At 43.5% G+C, this 22,280-nt stretch overlaps 1 protein-coding gene across 2 annotated transcripts; it reads right to left on the bottom strand.

The window, feature by feature from the left end:
- Positions 1-222: 222 nt before the first annotated feature.
- On the bottom strand, positions 223-22,208 carry RANGAP1 (Ran GTPase activating protein 1). 2 transcript variants are annotated; one of them, XM_040595456.1, is made up of 17 exons: positions 22,103-22,206; positions 21,366-21,403; positions 19,798-19,935; positions 18,463-18,590; positions 17,511-17,570; positions 16,693-16,872; positions 15,444-15,578; positions 14,126-14,284; positions 13,824-13,937; positions 12,236-12,335; positions 11,628-11,712; positions 11,106-11,250; positions 10,569-10,682; positions 10,133-10,235; positions 8,149-8,237; positions 6,212-6,333; positions 223-1,740 (listed from the first exon to the last, which is right to left on the bottom strand). In XM_040595456.1, the coding sequence occupies exons 3-17, from the start codon at positions 19,907-19,909 to the stop codon at positions 1,671-1,673; spliced, it is 1,716 nt and encodes a 571-aa protein (XP_040451390.1). In that variant the 5' UTR covers positions 19,910-19,935; positions 21,366-21,403; positions 22,103-22,206; the 3' UTR covers positions 223-1,670. The 2 variants fall into 2 exon arrangements, with proteins under 2 accessions (XP_040451390.1, XP_040451391.1); XM_040595457.1 differs by lacking the exon at positions 21,366-21,403 and having other exon boundaries at positions 22,103-22,208.
- Positions 22,209-22,280: the final 72 nt, after the last annotated feature.

The following is a 22,280-nucleotide window of genomic DNA, read 5'->3' on the forward strand; positions in this document are numbered from 1 at the left end:
AGGCAGGGCTTTAATGAAGGGACACTACTCTTACACAAAGACCAGCATGTCCCCTGTCAGAGTAACAAGACACTGCTTTCCTGACCCTGCCGGGTCACAGCTGCACAAAACTTCCCACAGCCACCCCAGTTTCACCAGTGGTTGCCTTGAACAGGACCACAACCTGGAGGAATTCAAGCAGAGAGCGTGTGCAAGTAGGTGTTGCACATACCATGCACTTTATTTCAATCCAGTACCCCAAGCAGGTCTTGTACATGCCAGATACTTTTTTTTTTCCAATCCAGTGCCCCAAGCCCCTTTTTCCCTCTGTGGTGCCTGCACACCCTGTGAGTTAACACCAGTTTTTCCTGCATTTTGGCCAAGCACATGCACCCTGCCAGCTGTGGTCCACATTGCCTCACAGCAAAGGGACAGCAAACCCCACTTCCTTGGCTGCTTCCTGGTACTAGCCCTATTTATTCTGCATATTGATGGTAAGGTCAGCTAAGTTAGGATAAAGAGTCTCCTGCAACTGAAGACAAAGAAAGGAACAACTCCTTGCTACCTAAAGAGATGTGTTGGTTTGCAAAGGCTTGAAAGAAGGAGCAGAACCAGCCTCTGAGCTTGTGTACTCAGGAGTGGTATGGGCAGGTACTGCAAGTACATAGGCACACAAACTATCCTCCATACAGAGATTTAGGGGCAGCTTCTGCTACTCCTTCAACACAAGAAAAAAGCACAGCCCTACCCAAGAAAAACCAGCACAGCCCTCATTTTTGAAGCTCTTACACATGCTCAGCTTTCAAACATGTGAACAGTGCACAGAGTCCCAGTGTTTTGTCAGAGGGAGGAGAAAGGGCACACATATTACATAGGCATTTTGTGAATTGTACTAATTTCCAAACCAAGCCTATTTAATTAGGAAGAGAAGGGAAAGGGACAAGAGAAGGGTAGGAAGAGGGAAATAACACAGGCAATGGCAAAAAAATTTACAAGAAAAATATGCTTGCTCCCTTAAGCAATGGCCACCAGGGTCAGCCACAGTACACAAATATTCCAAGCCACAGCAGCAAGGGAGTAGTATATTAAAATACAGATCAGCCACACACTGCTTTTGACAAAAGGACTTGAAAGAAGAAACAAAGGGGAGCACACCTTGCCCCTCTGAGCCGGCAGCAGCAGAAAGGGGTCAAGCACTCCCCCGGCCTAGAGAAGCAGGGGCAGCAGCAACGTAGCCTTCCTCTTGCACGATGCTGAATGGTATCAGGCAGGAGTCAGTCCAATAAAACAAACAAAACACACACAACTGGGTTGATCCCGATGAGAGCACTTCTGGGCCCCATGTTAGCCTTGGCACACCCTTGCCAATGCAACCAAAGTGGAGAAATCTTCAATTCATACAGAGCTCAGAGCAGCACTGACTTATTCTAGCATAAGCACTTGCCCTGCAGACCAGGGAGTCACTTCATGAGGAGTAGAAAAAAAAAAAAAACATTCAGCAGGATTTGTCCAAGTTTATGGAAGCAGAAGGAAGGACAGACCTCCTACGAAGGGGAGGGGAAAAAAAAAAAAAAAAAGGAAGGACAGCATGTCTGTATGGGCTCTGGGATCATCTCCCACCACGCAGTTCTGAGTTCTCTGCTGACAAGTCCTCTGAGGAGGGAAGGGCACAGCAGCACATCTCTTGTCTCTTACAGCTGGTGGAGAGTTTGTAAGAGCATGTGGCGAGCAAATGAACAGGAGTCAAGAGCACGGTTTGGTCTGTGAAAAAGACAAGAGAGATATTTAAATGCTACAAAGTAGTTCTTATTATAGTATTTTATTTGCTCATTCAAAGTTGGATATCTCAAACATACTGGGCTTATGCCCAAAAGCCTGCATTTTTTCCCCCTTGTTTATCTGTTTGCAAACCATTCCCTCATTGCTGCACTGATCTCTGCTTCCTATTTAGAGCTCGCTGTGGAAAACTCTCCTGTTGCTGAGTTAGAAAGACAACAACCAAGAATCAGAGCATTTATTTCCATAGGTACAAAAGTCAACAGTAGATCGTTCGATCTCTGCAGCCCCGTCTCATTTTGGGTAGAATGAAGTGGATGGGGGGGGTGAAAATTCCCATTCCTCCCTTCCAGCAAGGATTATTTTTAGTATAGCTCCACAGTTTAGGGCCACCAAAGCACAGAAGACAAGTCAGCTCATACTCAAACCTTCTCACCAGGTCACCTGCCATCTAGGACCCAATGATTAGTTTGGTCTCAGCGCTTTTTAAGTCTTTAAAAGAGGCACTATAACCCTCCTGCCCTCCCCACCATGGCCAAGAAACACCTGACTAGCTCTGCTGGGCCACCTTTCTGGGTGTCTTACGTATAGCCCACAGAACCTGCAGAGCACCATCTGAAAGGGCCTGGCCCAGAGACTGCAATAGCAAGGCCTACCTTACGCAGAATAACCTGCTCCTTGAAACTAGATGAAGGAAATAAAGTCACAGAAAAGTTAACACAGAGCTAAGTTTCCCTAACATTTCCATCACCTCCCAGTAACACATATTTCTGTTTCCATAGGCTAACTGTTCTCTAAGCATCACCACAACTAACCATCTGTATCCACCCATAAGGGAACTTCCTCCAATAATTTTAATCCAGTGTTCTCCACTGTTCTGAGAACAGAAATAATTAATTTTACCTCTTTCCCACCGCAGCACAGAAAAATAACCTTGATTATTAATAACAGTGAAGTCCACTCAATTTGTGAAAGTGTAAGCCGAAATAAAGACTGGAATATCCAGGTAGAAGCAAGAAGTTTGTTTCTAGATTTATAGTACATGGGCAATAGCTGCAGAGCTTGTTTGGTATAGGGCTCCCTGTCTGCTGCAGTTTAACAGAAACACATCCTGGAGAAGAGTTAACCCCTTTTATTGCCCCCAAGAGCCATTCAATGCCCCACACTGGACGGACAATTACAACTTGCAGTTTCTCTTCAAAGTGGCTGGGTGAGATATTTCAGTCCCCATCTTTGGAAGACCCAGCCCTGTTTGCAGTGAGCAGGCTGATTCTGCCTGGGCAGCTCCCCGTTTTTGGAAGTCGAGAGGATGATGATGTTGATGACAGCCATGCTCCCTCAGCCTCCACTGCTAACACCACGCCTCCTCTAACACTAAGAGCCTCCTTTTACTTGCTGTGGAGTTAGAACTACCTGCTGCTCTGTGCTACAGACTGTTGAAAGAGGCCAGTGATATCATCCAATCCAACAGTAAGGAACAGTAAACAAAATCACCAAAAAACCCAACACATAAAGGAAAAAAACCAAACACCACCATCTCCAGCAAGTCACAAGCAGGCAGGCCTTCACATACTTCCAGTGTTTCCACCTAAAAAAACTACGGAAAAGCACGTGTGGATTCACAGCACCCTCTTGTGTCCAAAAAAAAAAAAAAAGAGAAAATAAGGACCCACACCACCAGACTAAGATGGATGCTGCTTACAGTCTACCCGCAATTTTATTTTTGAATGTGGAACGCTACCAATAACATCACAATTGTCACAAAAGAAAGGAGAATGACTATGCCAGAAGCCAGCCCCTTGCAACAAAAGGCAGCAGAGCTCTACCTAAACAGCTACAAGAACTTTACAGCTCTAGAGGCCCAAACAGGCTAACTGCAATCCTAAAGGAGAAACCTAGAAAATATCGGAAAAACTGCACACCAGTTTGCTGCAAACGAAGAACTCCTGGGTTTGACAGAGTAGAAGCAGATTTGTTTCAGAAACAGAACCCAAGTGAGCTCTGCAAATTACTAAGTTAACCAGTTAAAGGTTTGATTTAAGGTTAGGGTATGATTTTATTCTGACTGAATTCTACGGAAAGACAATGGGTGCAGGTTAATTGAGAAGTTGTTTTAACTGGACTTTGTGGTTCTTTAACTGTTATTTTCTCTCCAGGCAACTGTAAAGGATTTAATACTTGTTCTCCTTGCTCCCTTATGGAAAGCATTTTAATACATACATATATTTATAAAAGTATATTGCTTGTACATAGTGTTGATTTCATTACGGTGCACAGAACTTGAGTTTCCCCATGATATCAAACCATGCAGAAGGGTTTCCAAATCAGAGGAAGCTTCAGCTCCAAGAATTTCACAGCACCAGGGACACTACAGGCTTGGCATTAGCACCCTTACATACCAAAGGCAGACAGTTCTGCCTTCTACTGAGATGCTCTTGGCTCTCACACAATTTTTCAGAACCTTTGAACAATCTCACACTTTCAGAAAGAGATTTCCCGCTCCTGTAGTGAAATGCTGGCTATAGATTCAATGGAGTTTTTATTAATTAAGATTAGATTTTTACTCGTCATATACAGCATTATGTACAGATGAAAGACATTTATTGGTATTTTTCAGACCTGGAGCCTGGGAGAGGCCTACATACACACAGAGAGGGACACAAGCATCTTTTGTGAGCAAGTTTGTCTAAAAGGACATGTCAAGTTGAGTTATGAGGCTACTCTAGGCACTGGAACCTGACATAAGCAATTAGAAGGGTCAAACGCACTGAACCAAAGTCCCCTTTTTCTGTGTTTCCAGCTCCAAGTGATTTAAATCCTCTGTTTGGAGGGCTGGGGCCGACAGATACTATGTGGTACTTGTTTAGATCATCAGGCACTAGTTAGGCCTGACCCAGCTTGAAGCAAGCCATCATTTTCTTCACCTTGATTCTAGGGCTGGTATTTAAGGCTGTACATATCTACTTAGCCTGCAAGCAAGATCACAGGTACAGGCAGCAACGAAGGAAACTGCAGAAATGCAGTCATCTGTCTGGGCAACTTCACACTGCAAGTCCTGATACTTCTTCCTTAAGCATATGATGGAGTTGGAGGTATACTTGTACAGTTGGTAAAGCATATGGTCATTGGCTTGTAAGTGCCTAATTCTTAGCCTGACCAAGCCAAAGACAGGAGAGCAGTCAAACTGTTCTACCAGACGGGCCTCTGGGTTAACATTTACACATGTGTACTAAACAAGCTAGTGGATTTATTTTCTAAACCTGACATTAGCATGGCTGGTTGATGGAAACATATCACTGCTACACACCAGCTTTGACAGCTTCAGCCATACCAATGCCTGGAAAAATCCTCTTCCCCTATCCAAACTGGCCTGCTTCTAACCCCAGGAGAACCAAGAAAAGACTGACTACCAGTATCTGACTGCATCTGTATCACCCGTGTCTCATACTGACCACAAGTATTTGATGTCTCTACCTTTCAGCAGCAAGAGATCTTAAGCATCTGCATACTACCCATACCACAAAAATCAGGAAGGCTTAAGCCTCATTCCGGAACCTGTTAAAAAGCTGCTCTCACCCTATACAGCCACCAAGCTCCAAATGGATTTCAGACCTCTGCTGGTTTTGCCCGAGGTGATGGTTTTGGACTGTTTCTCCTCTTGACTGCAGAGTAGCATTTAATCCTTCCTCTCCTAAGGGAAGGTCTATTTGGTGTGCTTTTCCTGAGTCTCATCAATGCTGAAGTTCACACCGATTTAATCTAGAAGAGATACGGCTTCTACAGCTATTGCATTTACTACACTATGCTTTAATACATCAAAGAAACTAAAGCTAGTGGTGGCAAGGGTTAATTCTATACCTATACTAGAAGTAACAGAGGCAGGCAGTACAAGCAGCTTCTCCAATGCTTATGCTCTCAATTTAGTTCTCAGAAAAAAATAAAGCACTAACCTTGTTGCTGTTACAGTAGCAAGTTTCATTTGGAAACAAATTCAATCTTTGTGTTTTGCAGCATTTTGGTCTGCTGGTGTTCCAGTGTTACAGAGCATGACAACTGAAGAGCTCTGCTGACCCTCATACTCAGAAGGATAATTTAGAGGGTACAGTTAGACCCAGCGTACTCAGAGTTCACTCAAGCAGTGGCTAGAAACCCAGCAGGTTTCCCTAAGCTCAGAGCACCTCTTCTGTGACTGGCATTAGCAGTCTCTGCTTCAGAGCCAGTCAGCTGCAATGCTGGCTTTCTTCTTTAGGATCAAGATATTTATTATTTTCTTTTACTCTAAACCTTGCATTCTGCAGTAAGCAAGATAGAAGTAGAGATCCATTAAACTGTTAATCCTTAATTTCAGAACAGGTAATTAGTGGGCTTTAACAGAACAGCTTGCATGTAGCTATTAACCCTCAAACAGTTTCACTAGCTCCCACAGAGAAGACTGCATGGCAAGTACAATACTCACTTTGTGACAAAAGCTGAGAGAACTGGGGCCAGGGATTTAGGGAAATAATCCTGCTGGACCATATGGTTCAAGGTCATAAGAATACCATAGAGGCTTGGGACAGCTTTGATCTTCTCTTCACTCTGAGAAAAAGGACAAGAATCTGAAGTCAGACATCAGAATCACTACTTTATCTAATCCACTGTATTTCAGAGGCAATGAATTCTGTTGAATGAAGTGCTCCCACACATTGTAGCAGAAAGCTGGTCACTAGATTAAGTACAACTGTTCCTCAAGACAGAATGTAGCCAATTCCATAGCCCCCCAGCACCAGCAACTGAAATAAAACAGCATCAAGAACATTCTAGTATTTATCAATTGACAGCAGGAGTAACGGGGAAAGGAAAGCAATAAACTTGTAAGTGAAACAGCCAAATCTCAATGCCCCATGTCAAGAGTCATCTCCCAAGGAATTTCAGACTTCAAAAAGAATTCAGTTGCTTTATTTTTCTTGTATTATTCTGTAGCTCGTTATTATACCATCTCCAGTTTTTTGGCAGGCCTCATCCAGAGCTTGATGCAGTATTCCTAGAACTGGTCTCACAATTACATGAAAGCTAATAATCACCTCCCTGCTTATTACATGAGGCTTAAGTTATTCTTGTTCCTAACATGATGCTAACTTACATGTCCCAACTCTTAAATTATTTTTCATTTATTTCTCCACTGCCATTTCAACTAAAGCTCTTCATTCTATAGACAGGCTCTAAACCTGTGTTCCTAGGCATATGTTCTTGCAGTTCATTGTGCTAAGAATCTGTTGCTCATGTGCTTCCAGCTGTGTGGAACAGAGTGGAAGCTGCTCCCTCTCCACACATGCCTAGTTCATCCACAGTCCCTTATACCACAGATGACAATCAGCTGGCTGATCCTCAAGGGCTTTACTATCAATGCCACCTCCTGGCCTGAAAGAACTCTCCCCAAGCACAAGTCTGTGCTTTGTGCCCCATGCATATTTGCTGTTTTCTGTACTGGTAAAGAGGTAGGTAGTAGTCCCCAAAACAAGTATTCTGCAAAACAAAAAAACATCTCTGGTTCTGAGCAGTGGGAAGCTCAGCACTGGTCCAACCACCTTTCTCTGTGTTCATTGGACAAGTGATTTTTAGGAAATTAAGATGTAGCCAAGCATGTCAACATTGTCTGTACCCCAAGCTGGATATTATCAGAAGGAAATCCATAAACCTAATAAAGAGCAGGCTGCTATAACAGGTTATGGCTGTTCTGTGGTCTAGAATTGTCTTGGTCCAAGCTTCCATTCTCATCTTCTAGGTCTTGAGGCAGTGAGAGGCATTAACTGCTGTAGCACAAGTAGGCAAAGGCACTTAAGCTTCTCCCCAGTCACTCCACCGAAAGTAAAGCTACAGGTACTCTAATGCAACACACAAGTTTCCTACTGACCCTCCATCTTTTCTTGGAAGTTTATTCCCTGTAACTATATATTTAACACTAGCATTTGGCAAAGATACTCCAAAGCATGAAGTTGAATGCTACCGATCTAGCATAAGTAGTTTGATATATATTTTTGAGCCATCATGTAAGATGCCCTAAAGGACCACATTAACAATATTGTAGATTAGACTCCTGGACATGGCTTTTTTTAGACACCACAGTCCAGTAGCAGCACTATTTCCTTACCTGACCCTCCTTACCTTTAGGGGATGACCAAGAAAGCAGAACATATTAAGCAGAAGAGGTATAAAGAGCTGACACCTCCTTCATCCTAATGCAACCTTGCAATTTCCAATTTCTGCTGGACCTGCAGACTTCCATTGTCCCTGGGCATCAGGCATGCACAGGCACCCAGCTGCTTCCATGGCAACATGATTACCCAAAACCCAGTCAGTCTGGTCTTTAACAGCCTAAAGAGACTATAACTTAACTCTTTCCTGCTTCCCCACCTTAAGTAGTCCCATGTGTATCAAGAGACTTGTGATGAACGCATCTGAATTAAATGTGGCAGAAGTGAAGGCTTTTCTCATCAAGGCATCTAAAAGAAATAACAATGCATCATATTAAACAATACAAAAAGGGATGCTGTTACAGACTGTAAGAAACTATGGACTAGGATATTGTTTATTAAGATTTATGTTAAGCATAATGTAAAGACTAGGCGTGGTCTCAATTTATAACACAGACTAAGATCAAGACTGACAATACAGGACCTCAATGAATATCAACCGTGAAAGGAGTTTTGGAAGGTGGTATCTGTTAAGATTCCAGTTGTCACTACAGGGACTAGGTATAATCTTTAAAACACTGAGACAGGTGAAACCCAGTCCTTAAGTACAAGGCCTAATCAAGGGAAAACCAGAAACAAAAACCCAACAAAACAGCCCCAAATTCCCACACTGCCAAGCTTCAGATCCTATTTGAGCTCAGTCCTATGCAGCACAATGCTCTACTCAATGCATTTGAACATGCATGCTATGTGCATACATGCTTATACATATTAATATAATCAGATGAAGTAAAACAAGAGTTAGGGCCATAACATTTTAAAGGCCAGCAATTCACCTTCCATTTGAAACCTCAGAGAATAAGGACACCTTAAGAGCTTGTTCAGCTGTTTTCTGGGCTCCCTCAAGACCAATGTTCTGCAATATTGCAAAATACAATGTTGCAAGCTATAGGCAAACCAGTGCTTTAGCTTCTCATGTCTGTAAAGTAGGCAAGGCACCTGTTCTGACCTCTGACCATTCTGGTTTCTTAGAATGGGCAGAACCCACTAGAGCAGCTGTAGAACAGTGTCAGACATTAACCAGGATCTCACTGTCAGCTGACATTTACTTTTCTGGAAAGCAATTGCCAGGTTCTACCTTTCCCGCAGGAGTAGTAAAGAACAGATTTTTCTTTACACATTCATACTACATTCATACACAAGCACACTTTGGACAACAGGAATATCCTGTGCTCATTTTTCACTGGAGACAACTCATAATGGGCATGAGCCAAGGCCAGTACTAGCTCAAAGAGATGCCAACTGACTATTTTTGGCTAACTGGACCTGTAACCAACTGTACAGATCCATTACATTACTGATTTACAGATAACAGCTAACAGTTTCACCACATCTATGTATTCCAAACTAATAAATTCTGAGCTAGGGAAATGCATGTTTGTTTGCAGTAAATCACTAAGTGGTCTTAAATATAATTGATCCAATTCTTTTGGACAATATTGTTAGGTAGCTCATGTATGGGAGAACTGTACCGCTGAGAGACTGAAAAAGTTGGAAGTCAGTGGTCAGATGCCTAGGATCATTCAGAAATTCCTGTTTCCAAGTGAGAACATGAAGGGATACTATTAGTCCACACAATAATCAGACCTAATTGAATCACTGCTCCACAATACAGAGAGGAACAGTCCCTTGCCTGTACATTTTCTGTGCCATGCCCCATGTTGCAAATCTCTCCTTCCTAAAGAAATTAAAGATGTTTCAGACTGGTAAGAGACATTAACTAAGAGGTCTCTCTTTACACTCTCTTAATACTACGCTGGAGAGACTACTTCCTGGAAAACCCTTTTTCAATAAATAGCCTTGAAAAAGTAACTGACTTTGGAACACAGAACTACTGGCTGTTGACAGCCTAGCACCAAGGAGATGCAGTAAGGGCAGCATAGATCCACTAAAGACAGCAACTACAACAAACACTCAGCATCAAGCTTCGGAAGAGATATGCCGAGTTCAGAATGAATCTCTACTGTCACTCCACAGAACAGCATGGCACAGCTTGGTACTTCATTTTCTGGGGGGAGGCAAACTGATGGGAACAAAACAGTCCAATGGCCTGGCCCATTGATCCAGGGGCCTTCCTTTGCACTGCAGTGGTGTCCTTGACACTGAAGCAAGTCACACCACTAAGTGAAGAAAGGCCCAGTCACCTGTTGTTTCATGCACTGCTGTTTTCACTGGGGCTTCATCTTTGAAGACTGATGATATCCTTAGGAGAGTTGAAACTACCTTTTCTACATCAGCTGTATCTGTCTGAAAGAAGAAAAAAAAACAGGGACCGTTCAGTTCACTGCTCACCAGCTACAGAAGATGGGTCTCTGCTAGGGCTGTGACAAGAATTACATCCTTCAGATGAATGACATTAATTTTTCCTTGGCCATATCATAAGGTGTAAGCAATACTGAAATAAAGTTACTCTATGCAGAAGCTCTGGTGCCAGTACAAGGATGAATTGCATCATCTGCTTACATAAGGTTCCTCAGGATCACTGGGGAGATGATACAAATCTAAGTCTCAAGAGAGAAAGTTATCACCTCTGGGGATTAAATGATTCTGAAAGACAATCAAGCACAGAAGCTCACCTACCTGCTGAGCAATCATTACGGAACACTTTGGTCCTAGTCGCAGCAGCTTCTCTGGTGATGGGAAAGCAAGGAATGTGGCAATGTCCACAGGAGGAGATGGCACTGGAGTTGAATCCTAAAACAGGCAGAAACCTTTTCAAGTTTGGTCTTGAAAGTAAATTGGTTCAGCAGCAAGGGTACATAGGACAGGTACATCAGGTCAGGATTTGTTCTGTTTGAAAACTATTTGAGGCTGGAATGAGCCCAGAGTTGGCACAGCCAGAACATGCTAGCACAACTGCACGGCATTGCACTTACAATGTTTCCACCACTTTTCTACACGTTTGTTACAACTGCTACAAAGCCTTTCCCTCCATGTATGTGTGCACATAAATATGTTTTATTGAAGTGTGCAAGTCATCTGTTTTCTTCCTGTGTTATCTCCCTGACTGTTTCTACAGTGCCAGCCCACAGGGAATGTGAATGCCTGCCAGCACTCCAAGTTCAGACTCACTTCAGATCTCATTTCTTTTACTCTTTTTCAGCTGAGGAAGCTTACCTGTGAATCAATTATCTTCTTAGGAGTCAGTGACTCCTGTTCTCCCTGTCCTATCTCCTTTAGCTGTTCCTGTTCCTCCTCCTCCTCCTCTTCCTCTTCATCATCCTCCTCTTCATCCTCCTCCTCCTCTTCCCCTTCATCATCACTAAGGATTGATTAAAACATTACGTTAATTACACACTTGTAATTCCTGTACAATTGAATTCGAAACTTTTTTCGAGAACAAAAAAGCAATCTCCCCTCAAGTATTACTGCAAGAAGTTAATCTCCATCTATAACACAGGCTTCAGCCACCCAGCTGACAATGGCAAGCAAAGAGCAAGGAATGCAATAGATAACTAAGTCCATCAATGAAAAGAAGACACAAGGCTTATCCTGCTTATGGAACCCGTCAACTGTGCACACTGCACACTCAGACCAGTGTTCTGAGTGTTACAGTTCTTGTTTTAAGATGTAGGTGAATGAAAACATTGATGAGAATTGTCAGAAAATTCCCAATTTAAACTCTGGTATGCTGCTTACCTCAGAGATCCCAGCACGGCTGCCATATTGAAGCCTTCAAGGATCTCCTGGAGTTGCTCACATCCCTCTTCTCCCAAACAGTTACCTGGATTGACAGAAGAAAGGAAGCAGACTTAATAGATATACAGCAAAAGCCTCATGAACTTACATACATTCTTGTTTCTCTCTTATTTCTGAAATTGAAAAGTTGTCAGTCATTTCTACATAACACCTTAGAGGCAGCAATGCAGACTTCAGTCTTCAGTTATCAGAATCAAACAGTTGTTAAATAAATTTCAGCAGCATTGCACAATAGCTGAAAACAAGCAAACCCCCTAATTTTCCAGTAAAGTTTTACTGAAAACAGCTACAGGTATTAGGCTAATCTTTGCACCTCAAGACATACTGAAACTGCTTAACTTTAACAATTAATTGAGTTCATGGCTTAAGAAAACCTCCAGGATCTAACTGCTTCCTGTCCCAAGGTCATCCAAGTTCAGCTCAGAGTACTTTTTTTTAAAAAATGCTGACAATTGCAAGACTAGAATATATGATACTGTCAACATTCCTCCTAGTGGTTTCTTGTTGGGATCAGACTAGACATACTTTGATCTAACAAATTTACATACCATTGAGATCCAACTTCTCCAACTCTGCCTTATCTTCAATAACTTCAGCAACAGTCAGAGCAGCATCTCGTTTGATCTCGCAGAAGGACAAATTTAGTTCCTAAGAAACAGAACATTGTTTTGCACAATTCCTATTAACATCTACCATCCCGATATGCTTAATGTGCTCACAAGTGTTCAGGGAAGACTCATTTGAAGACCCTCCTACCAAAAGTAGTATTTTTAATTGGAAATAATACCCGACACCTACTCCTACTTCATATACTTAACACAGACATGTTGAAACAGTGTTATTAAGAGCAGCCCTACTGAAGGTAGCCATTTTACTAAAATAGCTACAGAGACCACACCATTCTGACTGCTGCCCTAGAAGGTAGCAGACATTTCAGTCCTTAGTAATCATTTGACTGGAGACCTTCACTTATTCAAGAGCATTCCAGAATTCACACACCAGTAAGTCTTATTGAAGAAAGGTAGTTACTATCCTAAATGGACTGTATACTTGCTTTTGAACACTTCAGTTGGAAGTTAAGGCCTTCAGAAAACAAACTACAAGTGATACTACCTCTGATAAACACAGCCAGCAGAGAAACAGTGTGGACAAACTAGTAAGAGTAAAGTTACCGAACAGCCAGACATCATCCCCCACCATTCCACACTGCGCTCAGTCCTTTCCTGATAAGAGATTTAATATTAACAGCAAAAGAGAAGCAGTCCTTGAACAGGATGAATCAGCTATGATTGCTTCATGCCACCTTCCCTTAGCCACTTCTGCTCTAGAAAAAAGGATTTAACTTCTGGCTGTTCATCTCAATACCCCCATTAGAATCCTTACTTAAGTTTTCCTGGGAGATTCAGATAAGCTCCAGTAGAATCAGCAGAAGCCTGAGCAAGGGATCTCACACCCTAAAGTACCAGGTTCATATACATAAATAAGTATTAGCAAGCTGAATTTTTGTCTTTGACTGTAAACTTGCAAGATTAGGAATTATGTGTTCAGCATATGTCCCAGTGCAGTTGTGATGCATGGCAGGTGTTTCTAGAGATCCTAGCTTACTTATATTACTGGCTGGAATTAGGCCTGTCTAGACCATTGTCAAACTGAAGTCCTGTGCAAATACTTATGTGGGAGGCTATGGTATTGCCAAAACCCTAAAAATATTTGGACCTTTGATACGTGTCCTAAGAAAAAACATGAACTCAGAAATGCTAGAGATTACAAGCTCTTTAAGAGGAAAGTCTCTGTTCCCACTCATGACCCTCTAAGAAGTTCTAAAAGCAGATACTTCCATTGTCAGATTTCTTGATTAGCACTTGCTGAATTGAACCAACAACTTCAAAAATACATCAAGCTGAGTCTAAACAGACCACTGGTACACTTCCATGTAGAACAGCCTTAGGCGTACACGGCAATACCACTGACCTACAATACAGCTTACTGCTTTCGGGTTGTGAATACTGAGCCTGCACCAAAGTGAATCCCACTTTAAAATAATCAGAAGTAGTAGGAGAATGGACAGAAAAACATGAAATGGGAAACTATGCATTTTCAAAACAGATTCAAAGCTGAACAGCAAGACAACAATACCTTTAATTTATGAAGCCCTTCTTTAATAGCATCAGCAATAGCAACAGCGCCCTTTGAACGCACCAGGCAGTCTCCAAAATTGATCACTTCAATCTGACGAAGTGCCTTCAGAGTCTGCAAGACAACACATATTTCAAAATACAGACATGCAAGTAAATGAATGTCCTATTACTCCTGGAAGGCCAGCTTTTCCACTGCAACATGGCATGTGGCTCCACCAACCCAGAGGCGCTAATGCCAGCTATATTTGAGAAGACTGGGAGGCAGAAGACAAACCCAAAGCAAAGCTTAGAACAACTCACCTCTGCCATGGCCATAGCTCCTTTCTCTGTGAAGGTGTTGTCATTCAAGTTTATAACCTTAAGCAGTGGGTTGATAGCAAAGGCCTGGGCCAGTGCCGTGATGCCAGGATGGTTAATTCCATTCTGTGGCATATGGACCTCTTCTAAGGTCCCAATGATCTGGGAAAGGATGCACATGAAAAAAGCTCTAGGAGACATACTTCAACACGGTATAGTGCTCCACTCTAGTATTTGCTTTATTTTCCCTTGAACTCAAGACTCCATTAGTTCTTCTACACAGAATTATTTACTAGCAATTATGTCACAAATCAAGCAAAACTGCAGGCTAATGGCAATCAGATCAACACAATCCCCTAAGTCACAAGTAGCACCCTCCCAGCATGCTTGCTCTAGATGCCTTAAAAAAAGAGCTCTTCACCTGGGGCTCAACAACACTGAAATAGACCAAGCAACATCAATGGATATGGCATTTTTTCTAATTAAGTTCTAGATTTTGCCCTGACTGCAGAAGCAAACCAGTAAGAAGATTAGTATAAACACTGTTCATGGACTAAACAGCGTGTCACAAAACACAGTAATGAATGCCATTTTAGTAGTGCCACTCAGTCTGAATTTCTCATGAGCCACTTTGTTATGCACCTTAAGTATTTAAGAAGTCTTATTTTTGCCACGATCACCAATTGGTCAAAATCACATCCAGCAGCTCTACAAAAAAACCAGCCTATAATCTGTAATATCATTGTTAATATACCTAACAATATGCATTATAATTCAGAAGTCACTTTTAGCTGCAATGGGGAAAGAAAAGGGAATTAGGTGGCACCAACCACAACGAATGCTCTTCTTCCAACAAAAGTGCAATTTGGTCAGTGACAGCTAGAGAAGGCTACATAGCATTTAAAGCCCTTACATGATGATCCTAGCAAAACCACTACATTTTTGCCAGATGATTGAATAACTAGGCAAAGCAGTCAAGAGGTCAGCTGGTACACCCAACCCAGTGCCAAATAAATTAGCAGCGGGAGGAGGAGGAATAGGATGACTATTAAGTTACTCAGGAGATGCCTATTTCTCCCTCAAGCCACTACTTTACACAGCCACTAGTTATGTGTTTGGAAGCCTAGGTCACAGAAACATTCACTCATCAATTCTAATTGCACTTGAAGATTCCAGTTTCAGCAAACATCAAGACTTTAGTCAACCAAGAACCAGCCACTGCCTCCAAGCTGAGGCAAGCTCTGTGTGCATTACCTTTAACATTGGTACTTAACATACCTTGCTCCAGTTTGCTGTGAAGAAGCTCTGGTTTGGTACTTACCCCAAAGGCTTCAGCCAGCGCAGTAGCACCATCATTCTCCAGACGATTTCTGCCAGCTACAAATACTTTCAAAGCAAGAGGCTTGCCCTGGGCACTTGATTTCCTATGACACTCTTTCAGAGCAGCTGCCAATATCTAAAGATAAAACAAGCAGTTTATACTGCCTCAGCAACTCATTCTGAAGGAATCCAAGTGTATTTTGTATATCCAACTCAAGAAATACTTCAGTGACAGTTGAAACATACCCACTTCTACAGTGGGATATACACTATCACTGACTACAATACTTGCACACTATGGTCTTAGGCAAGTGATAATTTTGCAACACTAGGACACACTGACTCCATTAAGAACATTTGATTCTTAAACAGGCAAACATGTAGGGCCTTAGTGATGATAGTCCCAGTTTTCTGCCTCATCCAACAGGCATCTCTTTAGCAGCAGGCTCAGTAATACTGTTCTCTCAAATGCAAGCCTACTAGCTCCCTTGACATGGAATCTAACTTTTAAAGATAGAACCCGTTTCCCTATGCTGGAAAAACAGATGAGCTTTTCATACTTCAGAAATTTACCCATGAAAACATGTGGAGGGAAAGGATCTCAAGACTGGAGAAAAGGATGAACAGTCTCATTAAGCTGAAGGGAAATGCAAACTCCTTCAAGTGGGGAGGAATAACCTAGATCACTTGCAGCTAGTCAAGGGAAGCGATCCTTTTCCTACACTCAGCCCTGTGAAATGCACTCAAGTACTTGCGTCCACTTACAGGCTTCTACATAGACATACAAAGGTGAATCTAAAGGGTTCCAGGATGATTAAGGAATTGGAGAATTTTTACACACTGGGTAAGTGCTGAAAGCTGGGATTACTAAGGCTGGAGAAGATAAGGTTCTGGGGGAGATCTTATTCATATGTAAGAAAAGCCAGAGTAACAGGATGAAGAAGGTGGTGACACACAAACCAGTGTGAAGAAAATTCCATTTGAACACAAAAATTTTTTTTACCATGAGGGTTGTTAAACACTGGGATTAGACTACCCCGAGAGCCTGTGAAGTCTCCATTCTCTGAGATATCCAAAACCTGACTAGACACAGCCCTGAGCAACCTTGTCTAGTTGCCTTGAGCAGGGGAGTTGAACTAGACAATCACCAAAGATCCCTTCCAACATCAACCATTCTGTGATTCCGCATAGGGTAGTCTGAAGCCAAGTCCTGGCTCTGACCTCATTCCTAAAAAGGAGACAGCCCTTACCTTGCCACCACCAATGCCCATGCCACAGTTATTGAGCTTGAGTTCCTGTAGGGTGTAGCACACAGGGCTCTTCAGCAGTGCCTCAAAGCCACGCACACCATCTGGCCCAAAGGCATTGTCACTCAGGTCCAGCTCCACCAGCTGGGCTCCAGCAGTGATGAGTGCATCCCCCAAAGAGATCTGCAAGGTAACAGATGGCAGTGGGTGGGAAGGAGGGAGTGGATTGACTTTTAGTGACAGTAACACTGCAGCAGCTAGGTATGACAGTGACGCTGCAAAAAATTTCCACTTTGAAGACATTTGGCAAAGCTGCATTGGGAAACAAAACTTCGCACAACTTCTCCAGCTTTAGCTGTAAATTAAGCTAAAGATAGCCATAAGGCAATTACCAAGAAGTTATCCCAGCCCTTTAGGTCAAATACACGATTTTCAAAATGAGTTTCCCCCTTTACCCTGCTAAAAATAATTTTCATTCTATTGAGTTTATGCTCTTGCTTCACTGGACTCAAGTAGGCAGGGAGCTCTGTAATATGCTTGGAAGAGATGGCCATGTCCTTTTATTTAGAAAGCTTAGTTACCATTCTATCCAGTGACAGGCTTCTTCAATAGTTTGGACTTGCATTTGGCCTTTTATCAACTCTTCTCCATCTCATACAAATGGAGCAGAAAAGAATCACTCACCTGAGACATTTAGCATTAAGAGCATAGAGAAAGATCAGCTCTGTGCTAAAAAAACCCATCATACTCCCACAAAAAGCATGAGAAGGTGAGAAAAGAAGTTATATTAGTCAGAAGTCTCAGATCTAGTTTTCACTTACCAAAGCAGGAGGTATCTCAGACCTTAGTCTCCCTGTGAACATGTCACTCCAATGACACCTCTAAAATAAGAAACATACAGATAGAAACCATTAAAATATTTAGGACAACACAGTTGTACAGAAGTTTACACATACAAGCTGCATTATATTACTGGGGACAGCTTAATACTGTCTGCCTTCCCTTGGGTTTGTCATTTGATTGTACTAAAGAGCTATGAGAACTAACATTACAATTACTTCACTTGCAAGGACATAAATCCACTGAAATGCACATTGTAAATAACACTATGCAAGACTGCTTGCTTGTACTCAAGCTGGAATTATTTTCTGCTGAGAAAATCGCCACAGGAAAAATCAGCAGGAAACTGAAGGATACATTAGGAATGCAGATTTTACTAAGGTATGGAGTTCAACAATCAGAACTGGCTGGAAAAGCCACCTTCGGGTGACTAACATGAATCATTATTTCATACTCTTCTCCTGCAATGGACAGTGCCTCTAGCAGCACAGCATCCTCCTAGCATTAGGCTAGAACAATAGTAGGGAAACATAGCTTAGAAAAGCCTCCTGATGCATTTTCTACATTATTTCTTCCCTATTCAGCCCTTCTCCAGAAGGAAGATCTCATCCAGCTTTCCATTAGAACTTATGTTTTGTTGCCACAGTTTGTTTACAGATGCTGCCTCTGCAGAGAGGCTCTTTGCACAGCTTCCCAGCTTTAAGACTAGAAGCCTTCTAAACGGGAAGAGTTACCAATGCAGAAAGTGTTCCCACTATCCCAAAGTCCCCAAGTTTTGCCATGTTTTCCTATGATTCTTCTTCCTACTGGAAGAGCCACCAAGCAAGCTTTGAGGCTAACTCAAGGCAGGCTACTGCAGGAAGAGCATAGATAGGCCTTCAGTATTTCTACATTACTTCTTCCCCTTTACCATTTCCCACTCAAGGATCTCACCTTGAGCTCCGATTTCTTCTCCAAGGCTTTGGCAATGACCTTTGCTGCCTCCACACCCACTGTGTTGCCTTCCAGACGCAATGCTTCCAGGCTATCAAATTCCTCAATTTGCTTGATCACTTCTTCAGCTGCAAAAAGCATATAGTCTAGTGGTCTTTTAACTATCACCTCAGGTACCACAGTAACACCGATGCAGCAATACTTGCTCAAGCCTACCCTTAGCAAAACCAGATGATCATTATCTGAAAGAATCCTGGAACAGCAACAGGAGCAGCAGAGCTAAAGTGTCAGGTCAATAGAGAGTGTTCTCCATTCCCCACCCTGCCTTTTCATAATTTGTTTCTGGTACTGTTGATAGCCATCCTCCTATTTGCAAGAGTAAGTTTCCTTACTTCCTAAGTAAGATTCCTCTGCCATTCAGCACACTGTTTAGGAGCTAGAGTGCATGTGTCTACAAAGATGCAAGGACTAAGCTTAAAGTTGATGAGAATTGATGCCACATCAACAGGAAGAAGTTCTCACTGGCTGACAGAAGTAGATGCCTATTTAGCAAACATGTCAGGGTGGAACAATTTAACTCTACAGTAATCCTATGCAATACACAGGAGCAGGCTGCAGACTCTTGTATCAATGGGCACGTGTTATTCCCAAGCTCCAAAGACTTTCCCCACAGTTCAGTGGCTTTGCACTACTAAAACAGCATATAAAAAAGCACCACCTTTGGAATCAATGAAAGAGGTACGCACTATAGCAAATAACCTCTTTGAAGAGCATGCTGTTTCTTGGTCTGGCAGAAATGTTGATCTAAGACTATAAACACATTCTCCAGATATTTACTATACTAGCAGCCACTGCAAGGCTGTCTTAACTGTGTACCAGCAAGAGATATTCCAGAAAAAAAGTCTAACAAATTGGTCATAATTTGGAAAGAAACTGGACTACTGCAGCAGACTAACATATCAGCCTGTTACTCTGTGCAGGTCTTCGAAGCATCTACTTGTTTGAGGAGCTGTTATCCAATTGCTTACTGTTTTTAAAAGAAGCACCGACTTCTAATGCACAGTGACTGTTAAAAGACTTTGTGTTCTCACCAAGAAAACAAGAACTACACATCAGGGAGCAAAACCCCAATACTGCCAACTGTAATACCACCACATCAAAGCAGGGCACAAGAAGGGAAGGCAACACCGCTATCAGAAGCGGCTGTAGCCAAACCACCCTTGCATTGCAGCTAGTATTACGACAACTTGTCCATGCAGAATTAGCATCAGGTTTACTACAAGACTTCAGAATTTCAGGGAGACACTTCCCAAACACAAGGGTATTTTCTCTTACCATCTTCAGCTGTATTGAGTTTAAGGCTCTGGCCTTTGAAGCTCAACTGTCCGCCACCCACTTGGGTTTTGGCAAGTGACTCTGCAAGCTTAGTGATGTCTTCTGATGCCATTTTCCTGCTTTTCCAAGTGCTAAGAGCTGCCAATTAAAAGAAATCATTAACATAAGAAAAGCAAACTACAATACATAATCTGTATGAATAATTATATTTATTTGAACACTGTGGGTTTTGTTCCCAAGATATCTAATTGAGTTTTCAGTGTCATTAGTGTTTTCCCCATAGCTCACTTATGACAGCTAGGCTAGATTAACATTCCAAAGCCAGCCAGTCATGTGGTGTTGATTCTTCCAAAACTGACAGAACTTGGGTTTTGATGGAGTTGTTACACTCCATAAATAACCAGTACCTAAAACTATGGATTAAGGCCACTTTAAGACATTACTCTTTGCACAACAATTTTACAACTCAAACATAACATTTCTGTCCCCAAACCCCATCCCTTAATTATACACGCTGCACATTTCCCCTGTTATCCAAAGCAAGCTAGAATGAAAGCAGCTGTTTTTCCGTTTCAGTGATATCCCCAGCAGTGCCCTTGTCAGCACAGTTCTAGAAACACTGAGTTGCTGAAAACATCATCAGGTTTGTGGGTTCTCTTTCCTTTCCGATGTCCCACACAGATTCATCACACTCATTAAACGGGATGATCTTACACTGATGATTGATTAGCAAACATTTTGCCTTGAGGCACAAGTTTGAAGCTAGCCATGTCTACTAGCATCTGCATACCATTATTTAATGAACATCAATCACTGCATGAAGTAACTGGCCTCCATTCATTCAGCAGGATAAATGGAGCATGTTTCTTAACCCCTGCTGGCGTAAAAGACTACATACAACTAGCGTTTAGAAGCAACATACTTATAAAACAGACTTCAGGTGTCAGAAGGGATAAAGGTTCATTCCTACAAGAGCAAACCGATTCCCTTCCATTCTTTTCTGACTTAGAAGTGGCTCCATACACTTGCAACTCTGTGCTTAACAGCACTGGTTTTAAAATGCCCCGTAAATGCAAGTTGGATGTGCATACTTTCCTCCTGATACCTAGCTGTGAAGCCTTCAGCTTTCCCAGAGCACATAATCTCTTCAGTTTTCATTAACTTTAGTGTCACTTTTGGACACGGGGAAAAAACCCAAAAAGTCACCAAAGCTGATCAACATCACTTGTCTCGGATGACTCTCCTCTAACATAGATGCTGCCAGTAGAAAGACACCTGCATAACTTACTCCACTCCTACCAGGCATCTGTTCACCTAGTTCAACTATTAGTTTTGCTTTTAAACACCTTATCGCTCTACTGTTTAAAAAGTTAGTTCTATTTTACTATGGTGCTCTTCCATACTTTAGAGGCGTACGCACTCCCTTTGCATCTCTTTCCCTTAAATCCCCTTTTACTGTCTCTACCTTACACACAGGCTCTTCCTAATTTCAACACCAGGACTTCATCACCACAAACCGGAGCACGCTTTATTGCCAACATGCTGACCACACCCAGTTATCAACCTACCAGACGTCTCTTCACTTCGAGTTCTTCCCCAGGGAAAGCTTTAAAAAAAAAATTAAATTGAAGAGTGGGTATGTTTGGGAAATAAAACCAAGATCTGGAAACGCCTGAAGAGCGGTTTCCTCCTTACTTAGGGACAGTACGAAGATTCCTGACGGTCAAAAAAAGCTGGTTCAGCCGAACGTTTTAATTAGCCCCCGCAGCGGCTACCTGCCGCGCTGCCCTGAGGAGAGGCCTGCTCTGCCCTCCCGGCAGCGGAGGGCCCGGCCCCGGCAGCGCCGGGTGACAGCCCAAGGTTACCCCGCGGCCAGCCCCGCAGCGCGCCGCGCCGCCCGCGGAGCCGCCGCTGCCCCCCGAGGAAGCCGCCGAGCGCCGGCCGCGCCGCCACCTGCTCCCCGCGGCGGCCCCCGCGGCCCCCCCCGGCCCCCCGCCGCCCCGCTCCCGCCCCAGGCGCGGGCAGCCCCCGCCGTGCCGCGTGGCGCCCGGCGCGCGGGGAGAGCGGCGACGCGGAGGGGGCTCCCGCGGCCGGGCACGCGCGACCTGCACCCGCGCGGGGGTACTCCCGCCTGCGCGTGGGAGGGCCGCGAGGGGTTCCCTCCCCGCCCCCCCGGCGCGAGGAGCCGGGGCGGCGGCAGGAGGGGGGGCGTGGGTGTGTTAGTCCGCTGGATCGCCTCACCTCACGCGCACCCCCCGCCCCCGGCCACCAACGGCGGCTGCCACCTCCCCGCCCCTCCCCTCACCTCCGCGCCCGCCGCTGGCTGCCGGGTGAGGCGATCGAGTGGCGCCCGCCACAGCCCTCACGCCGCCGCCGCCGCCGCCACCGCCGGGGACGATGGGTGAGAAGTGGGAGGGGGGGGAGGCGGAGGATTTGAAAGCCGGCAGTTTTGCTTCCCCCTTCGCGATTGGATGCGCCGCGTG

Source organism: Falco naumanni, chromosome 5, assembly GCF_017639655.2.
Source record: "Falco naumanni isolate bFalNau1 chromosome 5, bFalNau1.pat, whole genome shotgun sequence".
In the NCBI taxonomy this organism is placed as follows: Eukaryota; Metazoa; Chordata; class Aves; order Falconiformes; family Falconidae; genus Falco; species Falco naumanni.